This window comes from Hordeum vulgare, chromosome 7H (assembly GCF_904849725.1).
Source record: "Hordeum vulgare subsp. vulgare chromosome 7H, MorexV3_pseudomolecules_assembly, whole genome shotgun sequence".
Classification (NCBI taxonomy): Eukaryota; Viridiplantae; Streptophyta; class Magnoliopsida; order Poales; family Poaceae; genus Hordeum; species Hordeum vulgare.
In genome coordinates this window covers 183,925,580-183,941,514 of record NC_058524.1, presented here as the reverse complement: position 1 = coordinate 183,941,514, position 15,935 = coordinate 183,925,580, and the positions used below count along the sequence as shown (strand labels likewise).

The 15,935-nt window shown below is 48.9% G+C and overlaps 1 protein-coding gene across 1 annotated transcript; it reads right to left on the bottom strand.

Moving 5' to 3' along the window:
* Window positions 1–12,337: 12,337 nt before the first annotated feature.
* On the bottom strand, window positions 12,338–13,595 carry LOC123410129 (cytosolic sulfotransferase 5-like). The gene has a single exon (XM_045103017.1). The coding sequence runs from the start codon at window positions 13,539–13,541 to the stop codon at window positions 12,573–12,575; it is 969 nt and encodes a 322-aa protein (XP_044958952.1). The 5' UTR covers window positions 13,542–13,595; the 3' UTR covers window positions 12,338–12,572.
* Window positions 13,596–15,935: the final 2,340 nt, after the last annotated feature.

Below are 15,935 nucleotides of genomic sequence, written 5' to 3'. Positions count from 1 at the left end.
CGCCTTTGACCTAACAAAGGCTTTGGCTCTGCAAATCATCAAAATAGGGTTATCAAGTTAATTAAAAAAGTGATGATCTAGTCAACAAAGGGCGGCTTAAACATAAAGCTTACCCACGATTGATGGTGAAAGCCGGAAGTAGAGTCGCGGTTGAATCACCAGATGAAGGAGACGACTCCTAGAAATAAACTGAATTAGAAGAACTATGGGATTGTTTGAAGAGACCAGCTTGAGGATGAGAAATAGTTGGCTTATGTAACACCTCTTGGCGTTGCTTGCGAGTTGGTGGCTCTAAGACGGCAGACAACTCTCGGGAGAAACTCCGGGTTTTGCATTCTTGAACGGCATGTTGATCCCACTTCAAACAAAAGTTGGGATCTAAGTAAGCAGCTGGATGTGAAAACTTAACCTTTCTGACGGATCGTCTTGTTTTCTTCAAGACACATGTTTCTCAAGAACTAGATGAGATCTAAATTACCTCGACATCGTCGGCTTGACTAGTCTATGTGTTATCCTGATAAAAGGATGTATCAGCAAGTTTGGTAAACAAACGACCAACAGAATCGGGTTCTACCTCAGATTCCTCTCCATAAGACGATTCAGGAGCTTTCTCTTTTTGATGGCTTGAAGAGGGGCAAAAGCCTTTGGAACAGCTTTCCAGAAGTCAGAATCAGCCTCCAGAAATACAAGCCCGATAATAAGTATGGAGTACCAAACAAAGTTGAAGGGAGAAAATGAAAGAAAGAATGACAAATTACATACCAGAGGGAATGGATTCTTCAAGAAGAATGGGGCCAACCCGGTTGCACTACAATTCTCTTTGGAGTGAGAAAAGAATGTCTTAGTTAGCCTATTGTTGGTTTTATCAATCATTTTTTTCTTGCTGAAGTGTTATGCATCTTTTGAATCGCCGGTGTAATTGCACATCAAGTCGCCTCTAATGATGACACATTGGATCCGCCAGGTAATCCAACATCGGATCAGGTCAATCCGAGTAAGGCCATTGGCATTGAGGGCCTTTAACCTCAAAAGCATACGGGGCACTAATTTTCTTTCCAACTATCGGCCAACCCAGAAATTCAACGTCAAAACCAAGTGGCTCCAATCTATAACCCGGCACTGGGTTTTGGTCCGTAGGAGCAGTATTCGTCCACTAGAACCAAGTTTTATTCCATCCTTTTCGATGACTCGCCAGCTTGGTTTCAGGGAAATTAATATTTTTCCTTTTTTGAATGGAAACACCGCCAATCTCCATGCTAGGGCCATCTTTAACTTCAGTTTGGCGGTTCAGATGGAAGAACTCTCTAAAAAGAGTCATAGACGGCTCAATCTGAAGGTACACTTCACAAAGCCCCTAGAATTGGCGTACTCGTCATCGAATTGGGACCAATATCATGAGGCCTGAGGTTGAAAAAGTGAAGGAGATCTCTGAATAACTTTGAGTCGTGCGGCCTACCCTCTCTTTACATGGTCAGTAAAACAGATTATTTCCCCTTGCTTGGATTGTGCGGAACTTTCTTCCACAAGTGCTCGCCAGCTGATTATGTTCTAAGCCAGCAAAATACCTTCTGTGACGAGGTTCTCTAAAGTCAGAACAGATTCCTGGGATCTGAGCCAGCCAAAATTTTGCTGGTCTTGGGAGGCATGGTGGTTTTGCAAGGCACGGAACTACAACGCATAGAGAGAAACTATGATAAGTTGGATTTCGAGCATGTAACATAGTGGTAAAGGTCGTCCACAATCAAAGAAGAGTCAGTATTGAAAGGAAGGATTTTACGCTTCATGTACTACAGGTCATATAGCCAAACATTGGTCCGATTCTGAGTAAGTCGACTAAAGGGAGCAGAACAAAATATTTTGATTATATTAACATTAGCTTAAGAATAGCTCAAAGACACTATCAAGACTTAGTGAAACCTTGCAAAGGCCACGAACCGATTTCTTATCTAAACAATTGAAGGATTGGATCTACGCGATGCACAAAAAAGAAGAAAAAATATGTTCTAAAGCAGCTGAACTACCGAGACAAAATGTCTAGTGGAAGACGGGATGAATCTACCATAGATCTATAGGAGTTGTCGGACGATAGCGGCGGTGAAACCGCATCAAATGCGCACATAACAAAGTCGGAGATCTATGGCTACGATCTACAACTTGCATGATGAATTTCGGATGAACTATGAACGACGACGGCGACCTAAGAGCGATAATGGCGGACTTACAAAGATTTGCTGCAGAAAAAGATTATGGTCGGACCCGCTCGAAAGACCTCCGTTGTCAACAGAGGTGAACTCTGATGAACAGCTACGAAGAGATGAAGTCGCGTGGAAGAGCGGCTCCGGCGGAGTTCGAGAGAGTGTTATGGGAAATAGGAAGAAGAAGAGGTGGAAAGAAAGACCAGTCCGGTCTATTTATAACAATAAGACACGCGGCGCACTAAATATGGAGTAATTGATGGCAAAGTGGATGCCTCAATTTTTGCGCGTGACAGAGATTTGAACACTGTTGGGGAAGATTCTCCATGATGACTAGATGATGTTAGCAGTGAAGGGATGGTGTCATGACCCGGGCAAATATGTTCCTCAAAGGGAGATTGACAGCTCAAAAGGCGGCTCATGCAAATCGTCACCTTTTTAGTTTCTTCTTCCTTTTTCAGGATGAAGTTTAACATGAATAAATACAAATTAAACTGGGGGCTAATGTTGGGGATATACCCCACAGGTTAACCCGCCATGGGGATAACCCGCCTGAACTATACCTTGGGCAGGAGGCCCTGGACTCAAAGGCCCAAAGGGGCGACTCACCAAGAGGCCGGCTCAAGCCCATCACATGGACGTTGGCTCATTAAGGAAAACGTGGAGATTCTCCCCCTCCCATATTAGTAAGAAGTAGAAAGGGGCACAGATTGCAATACGATACAGACTCTATTATAATTTTGAGGCCTTCACCTACATATATAAAGGGGAGCCCCTGAGGTAAAAAGGACAAGCAAGAAAGACTCGAGAGCTAGGTTAGCAATTTCGCACCCTTGGAATTGAGATCATGATCATCAATATACACAAAAGCAGGACATGGTCTTTTACCTCCATCGGAGGGGCCAAACCTGAATAAACTCGTTTTTCTGGTCTTTCGACTAACCCTTCAAGTCGCCACCTAAGTGCAATGGCTCCTAGACTTAGTTCTTTCACAAGGACATCTATCGTGACAAAAACACGACACCTACCAAACTAAAATGTGTACATACATCGTATGTCCCAATTAAAGAATACTAAATCATGGAAAAAAATTATCGCAGGCATAAGTCTAGCGGGTCTATGTGCCATTTGGCACAACAGGTCAAGTAGTTTATATAGCAGGCGGATGGCAATGGAAAAGAGCGGTATGGTTAATGGTGTGTGGGTGACGGATGAACGGGTGACGTCGGAGTAGGTTCCTTGACAACCACATATCATTAATGTAGTGTGGTGGATCGACGAGGAGTAATTGAACACAGAGCAGTTGCGAGCACCAGAAAGCGGTGCACACGGGGCTCTCTCGACCGACACGCTGCTTTAGTGCCTGCAGTGCTGATAGGTCATGTCTGTTTTGATTGGGCATGAATGCAACACTCGTGCTTTGGAGCGCTCGGGCGAGGGAGGTGTCGTGGGAACTAACCTGACACTAGAGGTGAGGGGTACGAAAGGAGAGGGCAAAGTCCTAGCTATGACAAGCTTGTACACACGATGTATGAGTTCAGGCCCCTCTCGTGGAGGTAACAGCCCTACGTCTCAGTGCGCGGGAGCTCTTGTCGTGTGGAGTGTGTGTTATAGGGGGTGCGAACCCTTGTGCCAGAGGGGAGGGGTGGCTTATTGATACGTCTCCAACATATCTATAATTTTTGATGGTTTCATGCTATTATCTTGTCAAACTTTGGATGTTTTGTACGCCTTTTATATATTTTTTGGGACTAACTTATTAACTCAGTGCCAAGTGCCAGTTCCTATTTTTTCCATGTTTTTGACCCCTTTCAGAGGAGGATTTTGAACGGAGTCCAAACTGAACGAAACTGCCAAAAAGATTTTTTCTGAAACAGAAAAAGATTGGGAAGTGTGAGAATCACGGCAGGGGCCTGCAGGGACCCCACAAGCCCCCTAGTCGCGGCCAGGGGGACCGCGCCTCCCTGGCTTGTGGGCTCCCTGGGCCACCTCTGCCCTAGGACTGTCGCCTATAAATTCCCTAAAATCCCAGAAAAATCAAGAGATCATCGAAAGTACTTTTCCGCCACCGCAAGCTTCTATCTCCGCAAGATCCCATCTGGGGCACGTTCTGGTGCCCTGCCGAAGGGGGATTCGAATACGGAGGGCTTCTTCATCAACACCATGACCCCTTCGATGATGCGTGAGTAGTTCACCATAGACCTGCGGGTCCATAGCTAGTAGCTAGATGGCTTCTTCTCTCTCTTGGATCTTCAATACAAAGTTCTCCATGATCTTCATGGAGATCTATCCGATGTAATCTTGTTTTGCGGTGTGTTTGTCGAGATCCGATGAATTGTGGATTTATGGTTAGACTATCTATGAATCTTATTTGATTTTCTTCTTATCTCTTATATGCATGATTTCATATCCTTGTAATTCTCTTGGAGTTGTGGGTTTTGTTTGGCTAGCTAGATCTATGATTCTTGCAATGGGAGAAGTGCTTGGTTTTGGGTTCATACCGTGCGGTGACCTCACTCAGTGACAGAAGGGGTAGCGAGGCACGCATCGTGTTGTTGCCATCAAGGGTAAAAAGATGGGGTTTTCATCATTGGATTGAGATTATCCCTCTACATCATGTCATCTTGCTTAAGGCGTTACTCTGTTCGTCATGAACTCAATACACTAGATGCATGCCGGATAGTGGTCGATGTGTGGAGTAATAGTAGTAGATGCAGAAACTATCAGTCTACTTGTCTCGGACGTGATGCCTATATGTATGATCATTGCCTTAGATATCGTCACGACTTTGCGCGGTTCTATCAATTGCTCGACAGTAATTTGTTCACCCACCGTAATATTTGCTATTTTGAGAGAAGCCTCTAGTGAACACTATGGCCCCGGGGTCTACTCCACACCATATTTTCAGCCTTACTCTTTTTCTTCATTGCACTTTCCGCCTCCAGATCTCACTTTGCAATCAATCTTGAAGGGATTGACAACCCCTTTATAGCATTGGGTGCAAGCTCTTTGTGTTTGTGCAGGTACTCTGGACTTGACGAGATTCTCCTACTGGATTGATACCTTGGTTCTCAAACTGAGGGAAATACTTATTGCTCCTGTGCTGCATCACCCTGTCCTGTTCAAGGGAAAACCAACGCAAGCTCAAGAGACGACAGAAGGTTTCTGTCGACGTAGCACAAGGGTTTCTGGCGCCTTTGCCAAGGAAGGACTTTTGTTGCCGTAGCACTTATATAGAGTGTGCTACCCCTCATCAAGGTCCAGGCATCCAAGGGTTCGAGTAATGAATACAAAGGTGTGCGTTACTAATAACGTACGTAATAAATGTTACTTATGATGTCCAGTCGAACGCCTGTCCTTTGGCCTTCCTGGAGTGACTTATGAAGTTTTGCGGTCGACGGGCTTCTTATTCTTCCGAGTGGAAGTCTTCTGTCGAGTGGAAAGAGAAAGTCTCCGAGTGGATTCTCATCTGAGCAAGTCAGTCGGAATCTTCCTTGAAATCTTTAAGTATTTAATGTTGTGGCCTTGGGTAGGACAAGTAGGTCAGGCCTATGACCCTACCCTAGGTACATATCTCCATCATTAGCCCCCGAATGGGTCGGGGTTTGAGTGGGAAAAAAGGGTCGATGCAGATTCTACAATACATGCCAAATTCTGAATGTATATCAAGGCTAGGCAGAAACGGGCGTCGATTGAAATATTTGCCATTCACCCTGATCGATTCTGTCTTGAAATATTTCTGAGTGAATCTGATAGCAAAAACTGATCCAAGTGATTAAGGGGATCTTTTGATGTGACTGATCGTCGTGTCAGGCCTGGATTCCACGGGATTCAAAAATTTGGTAAGTGTGCGCCGCGCGCGACGATGACGCAACAACCGGGGTAAATGAGAGCCTAACACCTCAATTAACGCGTCGTCCTTATCACCACGTATCGTGATCCCTCTGATAACGGGATATACATAGATCTTCGGTCCCATGGGACAGCGACTCACTCGAGCGGTTATAAAACGAGTTGGTGCTAGGGTTGGAACAGTGCTCCTTCTCAATCTCCTCATTTTCCCAGCTCCTCTGCCTCTCGAGCTCCGCCTAGATCTGCCTCTGTCGCCACCGTCGGCATGAAAAAATCAAAGACGAGAAAACTTGAGCGGGCTAAGAAGGGAGGAGGCGTGAAGAAGTCGGTGGGCACTCGAGCTCCGGTGCCGCCGGGCTGGATCCACGGAGATTTTCTCCCATCGACTGTCAAGGAGGTAGATGTTCTGAACCTCGTCCACTACGGTTTGATAGTTGCTGATTCCTGGAGGTTACCAGAGGGGGAGGTCGAGCCGGAGCTCCGAGAAGGTGAGAGAGTCCTCCACACCACTCATGTAGAGCAAGGTTTTTCCTTGTTCCCCCTACTCGTTCATACACCAACTTTTTGGCTTCATACGCCTCCTTGGTTCGCATCATCACCTGCTCTTCTTGGATCATGGCCTCCTTCGCGGCTCTGATTTGGTCTTCTGAACATGTTGTAGAGTGAACGCAGACAGTGGAGGAGTCGGCACAACGGCTGAGGTCACAAGAGTGGCTGGAGGTTGTTCAATGGACGCAGCAGTCACAACAGTTGAAGTCACTGGAGGGGCACTCGACGGCAGGATCTCGAGCCCGGTGGTCACTCGGAACGGATCTCCAAGTTCCAGAGGCAATTCAGTAGTCAACTGGCGTGGTTCCTCATCATCTTCCAGATAGATGACGTCGGTAGCTATTAGTCAGTAACATGAGTCGGTCCAACTAGCCAATTTTATCCAGAAAATGGAACAAAATGAAGATTTATTATACCTCGTTGGGAGGTGATCACGTGTGCAGCATCCAAGTCCATGGGATCCTCTTCATCTCCAGGAGGCGACGTCACCGAGGTAGTATCTCTGGCACGCAAATTCTACTCGCACATCAAAGGCATTAAATTTCACAACACAAAAGAAAGAAAGAGGTAAACACTCATGCTGAAGCAACTGGCACAACAATCCTCATTCAGGGCAGAGCCTTGCGAGGCTTGGGAGCGTCAGGTTTGGGCTGTTTAGCAGCCTTCTCCACCGACTCAGTTGTTGCAGTTCGGTCATGCTTCACATTCCTAGTGCTTGACACTAGGGTCTTGATTGGGGTAGTTGCTGGATCTTGGTGATGTTTGGATCAAGACTCGTTGCGCGGAGGAGACTGAACCTCCTCCTCACTCTCCTCCGAGTCATCTTCACTTCCTTCGCTGTCCTCAGCATAGTCGATGTCCGTGCTGCCACCTTCACTCTCCCCACCAGCATCAAGTTGCTCCCCGTTCGGTACAGGTGAATACATGTTGGTCAGCTCCTACAAGATATAAAAACAACAAAGTCAGTCGGTTGGAGATTCAATCACTCGACAAAGAAACGGAAGCAATTGGCAAGGGAATAACTTACCATGTTCGGCGGTTTGTTCTCCTCACAGAAGGTCAAAACTCGTTTAGCTCCTAGCGAATTGTCGCGGGCCCCAGTGATGCCTCTAAACCACTGGGCCACGGTTTCTTCAGGGACCTCCTCTGGGTGCGACCGAGTGGAATCCTCAGGGCCCGAATAATGCCGCATGGGATGATCTCTCGCTTGGAGAGGTTGGATATGCCGACTGAGGAATGTCTCAAGCACATACATTCCAGTCACTCCGCCATGGATCAGATCTACCAATGCGTTTACCAAAATCCCTACCTGGACCTTTTCCCCCTCTGATACGGTCAACGTCCTGGGAGCAGCAGGTCGTTTCAAACTAAAGGGAGGAAGACCAGTCGACATATTCGGGGCTGCGACGTCCTTGCAATAGAACCAGGTCGGTTGTCAGCCTCAGACGGATTCGGGGAGGGTCATTTGTGGGTCCGCGCTCTTGCTTCTCTTCTGGATCCCTAAATCCCCACACGGTTGGATGACATTGGTTCTACTATCCTTGGGTTTGGCCCTCTTAACCGACTGGGAACGGACAGTGAAGATATGCTTGAACAGTCCCCGGTGAGGGGAACAACCCAAGAAACACTCGCATAATGTTATAAATGCAGCAAGATGAGCAATAGCATTCAGAGGAAGATGATGGAATTGGGCACCAAAAAAGTTCAAGAACCCGCGGATGAACGAGTGGGGAGGGGCAAAGAAAAACCTCGCTCTACGTGGGTGGTGAGGAGAACTCTCTCACATTCTTGGGGCTCTGGCTCGACCTCCCCCTCTGGTAACCTCCAAGAATCAACAACTGTCAAACCGTCATGGACGAGGTTCAAAACATCTACCTCCTTGACAGTCGATGGGAGAAAACCTCCCTGGATCCAGACCGGCGGCACCGGAACTCGAGTGCCCGACGGATTCTTGGCGCCTCCTCCCTTCTTAGCCCGCTCAAGTTTTCCCGTCTTCGATTTCGTCATCCCAACGGTGGCGGCAGAGGCAGATCTAGGCGGAGCTCGAGAGGCACAGGACGTGGGGAAAATGAGGAGATTGAGAAGGAGCAATGTTCCAACCCTAGCACCGGCTCGTTTTATAGCCGCCCGAGTGAGTCGCTGACCCGTGGGCCCGAAGATCATTGTATATCCCGATATCAGAGGGATCATGATATGTGGCGATAAGGATGGCACGTTAATCGAGGTGTCGGGCTCTCATTTACCCCGGTTGTTGCGTCATCGCCGCGCGTGGCGCGCGCTTACCAAATTTTCGAATCCCGTGGAGTCCGGGCCTGATAGAGCGACCCGTCACATAAAAAGATCTCGTTAATCACTCGGACCAGTTTTTGCTATCAGATTCACTCGGAAATATTTCAAGACAGAATCGATCAGGGTGAATGGCAAAAATTTCAATCGACACCCGTTTCTGCCTAGCCTTGATATACATTCAGAATTTGGCATGTATTGTAGAATCTACATCGACCCTTTTTTTTCACTCAAACCCCGATCCATTCAGGGGCTAATGATGGAGATATGTACCTAGGATAGGGTCATAGGCCTAACCTACATGTTCTATCCAAGGCCACAACATTAAATACTTAAAGATTTCAATGAAGATTCCGACTAACTCGCCATGGGTCACTCGGAGGAAAATCCACTCAGAGACTTTCTCTTTCCACTCGACAGAAGACTTCCACTCGGAAGAATAAGAATCCAGTCGATCGCAGAACTTCAGAAGTCACTCCAGGATGGCCAAAGGACAGGCGTTCGACTTGACATCATAAGTAACATTTATTACGTACGTTATCAGTAACGCATACATTTGTATTCATTATTCGACCCTTGGATGTCTCGACCTTGATGAGGGGTAGCGCACTCTATATAAGCCACCCCTTCCCTCTGGCACAAGGGTTCGCACCCCCTGTAACACACACTCCATACGACAAGAGCTCCCGAGCACTGAGATGTAGGGTTGTTACCTCCACGAGAGGGGTTTGAACTCATACATCGTGCGTACAAGCTTGTCGTAGCTAGGACTCGCCCTCTCCTTTCGTACCCCTCACCTCTACTGTCAGATTCGTTCCTACGACGGGAGGGGGTTAAGGATGGGTCACGGGTCACGGCAGTTATAAGCAGATGTGGCAGCGGTCCGGACCCTCCTCTCCCCCTCCCCACTTTGTCTCTTGTTTAAGAAAAAAAATACATCCATACCGCTCGTTGGACTCATGGAGAGTCGTAATGGATGGCAAAATACATCCAAACTGCATAGTCCAAATGTATGTGGACGGAGTAAAGGTGTCCTGAAACAATTTTGCACTCCCCTAAATATTATCATGTTTATCAACCGTTTTCTCTCTAGCTGTCTTTTGCGCGCGTCAGCAAATCATAAGAGCATCTCCAACAGCCGCGCAAAAAGGCGCGCGCGCTAAATATCAGTTTTACCGCGTGCAGTGCAGAAAGGCGCGCTCCAGCGACGGCGGGAACCGCTTGCGCGCGCGCGCGAAATGGCGGCCTCTCGCGTGCCATTTTTGCGGCGCCGCCTCCCGCGCGCCCATAAAAGGCAGCGCGCGCTCCCTCGCGCCACCGCTCCACGCGCGCTCTCTCTCTCTCTGCCTCTCGCGCCGTCGCCGCCCCAGCGCTCCGCCGCCGCTCCAGCGCGCCGCCGCCCGACGCGCCACCATGCCGCCGCGCCGCCGTTCTGCGTCGGGCTACCGCGGCGTCCGCCAGCGCCCCCACGGCGGCTTCTACGCCGAGATACGCTCCGGCGATCTACGGCTTAGCCTCGGAACGTACGACACGGCGCACGAGGCCGCCCGCGCGTTCGACGCGGCGGCGTGGCGCCTAGGTAGGCCGCCCCGCCAAATGAATTTCCAGGACGTCCAGACGCTCCAGCAGGCGTTAGACCTCGCCCCGCCGCCTCGTCTGAACTCCGCATAAGATCGTGCGGAGCACAATGCGCTGCAGCGCCGCCTCCTCGTCGCCCAGGAGGACGAGCGGGTCATGGCGGAGTGGCGCCGGCGCCACCCGGAGGACGTCGCCTACGAGCAGCAATATTGGGCAAGTCGCCGCGAGGAGGACACGCGCCGGCGCCGCGAGGAGCGTTTGGATAGGCGTCGTCGGAAGGCGTTGGCGTGTGCGTAGGCCGACCTCGTCAATGCAGGCGGGAGGTCCTTCTTCACTGAAGAAGATGAGCGTTGGTTCGACTGCTGGCTGTCGACCTCTGACGACACCAACGACGACGACGATGGTGCAGATGACTGGAGCGATTGGGATTAGTTTTTTTTATATGTTTTCGAACTATATAGCGCCGAATATCTATCTATGTTTTTCCAACTACCTATCTAGTTGCAAAAACTTTGTATCCTTTTTATTTGAATGCAATCTATGTATTAAAAAAAATATTATGCATGCTGCATTTTTAGGCACTGCTGGAGCGGCGCGCGCGCGCTACATTATAGCGCGGCTGTTGGAGCCAGCGTCTGTCCCCGCGCTAAACCAGCCGAAGCGCGCGCGGCAAATGCATTTTTTGGGCGCGGCGCGTAACGCGGCTGTTGGAGATGCTCTAAGCTTACTTAACTTAAAATCAGCCCTTAAATATTAGTGCTCGTGATCCATGAGTGCGATTCAATACTCAAAAGTCTGATAAATTTAGACCTTAAATATTAGTGCTCGCGATCCATGCGTGCAATTCTATACTCCGAACTCGAAACACTAGAACAGTAATTAATTTATTTGTACACGCTACGATGACGGTTCCATATGAGTTGATCCGCTAGTGTGATACTCCTTAGAGCATTTACAAGTAGACTTAGCAAATTCCACCCCTTATAGACACGGGACATGTCTAGACACGTCTATAGACAGCGTTCGTCGACCTTCATATGTTGTATTGCACATTCATATATCTTAAATAAAAAATTTAAATTCATACAATTCATACAAATCGATCATTCGATACAAATTGTTCGAACTCAATAGTTCAAAACAAAGCAAATGAAAGCACAGTTTAACAAACCGGACACGTCAGAATTAAATCAATGTTCGAGCGAAAAGGGGTGCTTAACGGATCATTCGCCGAACATGTCCATCCATGTGTCCTCTCATTCAGCTTGTCCTGCACCGTCTACATCCGGGCTCCTGCTCCATTTGCATCCTGGTTGCGTGCTCCGTCTGCATCCTAGCCGCGTGCTCCGCTGCCGGAGCCACCATCGCCGCCTCCTGCGCCCTACAGTCATTGATGTCCTTCTTCGCTGCAACCCATTTCTTCGCATGCGCATCCAAATGGGTTTCGTCCGCTAACATGATCTTTCCATCCTCCACGTCACGTGTGAGTTGCAACCTCTCCTTCTCAGCTCGATCTCTCCAAATATCTTGACCTTCTTAAGTTCGATCTCTTCAAATGTCTTGACCTTCTCGAGTTCTTATTTAATCGCCGTCTCTTGCTTCTCCAACTCGATGATGGGGTGCGGGGAGCCTGGCGTGCCAGAGGAGGCACTTTGAGTAATACATTTAGGTGAAGGGTCTCTCTCCCACTGTGATTGTTCAAAAAAAAATTTGCTTTTATGTGCTGATTGACAACTGGTTGCCATGTTGCCTTTTATTAGTAATATACTACTATGTGTTCTTGACATCCTAATTATGGTAGAGCATTATCTTTATTGAAATATATTGTACCTTTTTTTATTAGTTCGGACTTTTGAAGTAACTGACTAGAACATAAATTCAATAATCTTCACACAGTACTGGTGTCCATTTCATAAGAAAAATGCAATGACATTTTTCACTTCCATGAACTCTTCTCAAGTAGCACAAACAAAGTCGCAGCAACAACTTATTCATACATCGCATCAGCATCGTCGAATTTGAACGCGGATACATGTTCATGCGAGGATGTAATTCAGCTCTCCAGCAGAAGACCTGCGTAGGCGTCAAATTAAAGAGATGTGCAACCACACGTCAGAAGGTGAGACCAGAACCTCTCAGCTTCTCTTCAACGATGCAGTCCAGCTTCTTCGCCATCTCCTCAGTCAAGTGTGTCTTCCAGTCTCCGACCTTCCCAGCCCGAAAGTAGGACGAATTCTCCATGGGCATCCCACCAATCCGATCAGACACCCCTGAGGAGTTGACCGGCAGGCTCTTCAGATTCTCGAAGCTACACATGGCCACGACCTCCTCCACGGCCCCGCCGCTGACCTCCTCGTCGGTGAACGGGACGCGGAGGAAGTCGGCAAGCATCTTGACGTGCTTGCCCGCGTCGGCCATCATGTCGTCGTACTTGAGGAAGAGGACCCTGTCGGGCTCCGCCACGCTCTGCTCCCAGTACCCGCGGACGTGGTCCCAGAGAGGGCCGTACAGCGAGAAGCCCTCGCAGAAGAGCTCGAAGGTGGCGTCCATGTCGAGGGAGAAGTCGGCGGTCACCTTGTTCATGTAGTGCCAGCTGGAGACGAACACGTCCTTGGGCTCCCGGCACAGGTACACGACGCGGCAGCCGAGGGCCGAGATGGACAGGGGCAGCAGCGGCGCCGGCATGTGGGTGGAGAGGAGCCTCGGGGAGGGGAGCCCGTCCAGGGCGGCGACCGGGTGGACGTCGCGGTGGGGCAGCTCGAGGAACGGCACGAGGTCCTGCGGGTGGGTGGTGAGCAGCGGGTGCGCGCCGGAGCCGGCAGGGTGGCGGGAGCGATTGGCGACGGCGAAGGCGAGCGCCTTGAGCCAGGTGGTGCCGCACTTGGGGAACGTGGCGAGGACGACGTCGTCGGGGCGCGGCGCGAACTGGGACTGCAGGAGCGTGATGCTCGTCACGGACCGGGGTGTGAGCCAGCAGCCTCGGTAGAGGAAGAATGGCTTCCACATCCCTTCCTTCTTCGGGAGCGCGGACAGGAGTTGGTTGTCTCCTTCCTCTGCGGCGTCATGGTTGTTCTCGGCCATGGCGGATGGGACATGCAGCTAGCTAAGAATGATCGAGCAGGTGCGGCTTTCCTTGCTATATATGGCAATGCATGTGTGGAGGGAGAGTGTAATGATGCAGACATATAGTAAAATGTACTCCCTCCGTACCTAAATAATACTCCCTCCGTTCTTTAATATAAGACCTTTTAGAGATTTTACTATAGACTAGATACGGAGCAAAATGAGTGAATCTACATCCTAAAATATGACTACATACATCCGTATGTACTCCCTCCGTTCCTAAATATAAGTCTTTTAAGCGATTTCACTAGGGGTCTACATACGAAATAAAATGATTGAATGTATACTCTAAAGTATGTCTATATACATCCGCATATAGTCTAATAGTAAAACCTCTAAAAAGACTTATATTTAGGAACGGAGGGAGTAGTTCATAGTGGAATCTCTAAAAGGTCTTATATTTAGGAACGGAGGGAGTAAGTCTTTTAAGATATTTCACTAGGTGTCTACATACGAAGCAAAATGAATGAATCTATACTCTAAAGTATGTCTATATACATCCGTATGTAGTCCATTAGTTGAACCTCTAGAAAGACTTATATTTAGGAACGGAGGGAGTATTTTCTTTAGCACCTAATGTACTTTCGGTCAATTTGCATGTCCGGTGAGATGTCTCCTGCTCATCGGAGTAAGGTGAACAAAAGTTGAAATGCTACACCCGTAATGTTACGTGAGGTTTCTAAGTAAAGGCTGATTTAGAGGTAGTTAATTGAATTAGGATTAATGATTGGAAGGGATGATAGTGGCCATCTGATTAGAATCTACTCCCTCCCTTTCTAAATATAAGTCTTTTTAAAGATTTCACTAAGGGACTACATATGGAGCAAAACAAATGAATCTACACTCTAAAGTATGTCTATATACATCCGTATGTAGTCTTCTAGTGGAATATCTAAAAAGACTTATATTATGAAACGGAGGGAGTATGATGGAGAAGTCGCAACGCCCTATGCTCTTGTTGCCACTCCTGTTGTCGGAGTTTTTACAAAAACGCTTGCGAGTGGATCAGTTGCCCTCATTTATGGATGTGTGGTCAGGCGGAAAGGAAACATTTGAAAACTGTCTTCCCTTTTGAAAAGTGATTTAGTGGGGGAGGTTACGGGTTTTTTTTGGCAGTTGTGGGTTATCCCTGTTGGGTAACGTAGCATAAATTCAAAAAAAAATCCTACACATATTCAGATCTTTCTATGGAGAGACCAGCAACGAGAGAGGGGTGAGTGCATCTTCATACCTTTGAAGATGGCTAAGCGGAAGCGTTGCTAGAACGCGATTGATGGGGTCGTACTCGCGGCGATTCAGATCGCGGTGTGATTCCGATCTAGTGTCGTACCACGGCACCTCCGCGTTCAACACACATACAACCCGGTGACGTCTCCCGCACCTTGATCCAGCAAGGAGGAGGGATAGGTTGGGGAAGATCTCCGGCAACACGACGGCGTGGTGTCGATGGAGAGACGAGGTCTCCCGGCAGGGCTTCACCAAGCACCGGCAGAGAGGAGGAGGAGGAAGAGCAGGGCTGCGTCGAGGGAGAGGGAGATTGGTGTCCCCAACAGCCCAAAGTGCCCACTATATATAGGGGGAGGGAGCGGTTGCGCCCCCTTGAGGGTTTCCCTTTCCTGGGAGGGGCGGCAGCCCTAGATGGGGAGGAGGTGCGGCGGCCAGGAGAGGAGGAGGGGTGGCGCACCCTTCTGGTGGGCCTTAGGCCCACCTCCGCTAGGGTTCCCCCCTTCTCCCCTCTTCCTGCGCCATGGGCTGAGTGTGGGGGGGCACCAGCCCACCTAGGGGCTGGTTACCTCCCGCACTTGGCCCATCTAGCCTCTCGGGGTCGTGGCCCCCTTCCGGTGGTCCCGGTACGTTACCGGCGACGCCCGAAACACTTCCGGTGTCCAAAACCATCCGTCCTATATATCAATCTCTACCTCCAGACCATTCAGGAGCTCCTCGTGACGTCCGAGATCTCATCCGGGACTCCGAACAACTTTCGATAACCTCGTATAACAATTCCCTATAACCCTAGCGTCATCGAACCTTAAGTGTGTAGACCCTACGGGTTCGGGAGGCAAGCAAACATGACCGAGACACCTCTCCGGCCAATAACCATCAGCGGGGTCTGGATACCCATGGTGGCTCCCACTTGCTCCACGATGATCTCATCGGATGAACCATGATGTCAAGGATTCAATCAATCTCGTATACAATTCCCTTTGTCTGTCGTTATAGAACTTGCCCGAGATTCGATCGTCGGTATGCCTATACCTTGTTCAATCTCGTTACCGGTAAGTCTCTTTACTCGTTCCGTAGCACGTCATCGTGTGACTAACTCCTTAGTCACATTGAGCTCATGATGATGTT

Coding starts and splice junctions, on each gene's coding strand:
- LOC123410129 (XM_045103017.1), bottom strand. CDS start 13,541: ATGGCCGAGAACAACCATGACGCCGCAGAGGAAGGAGACAACCAACTC.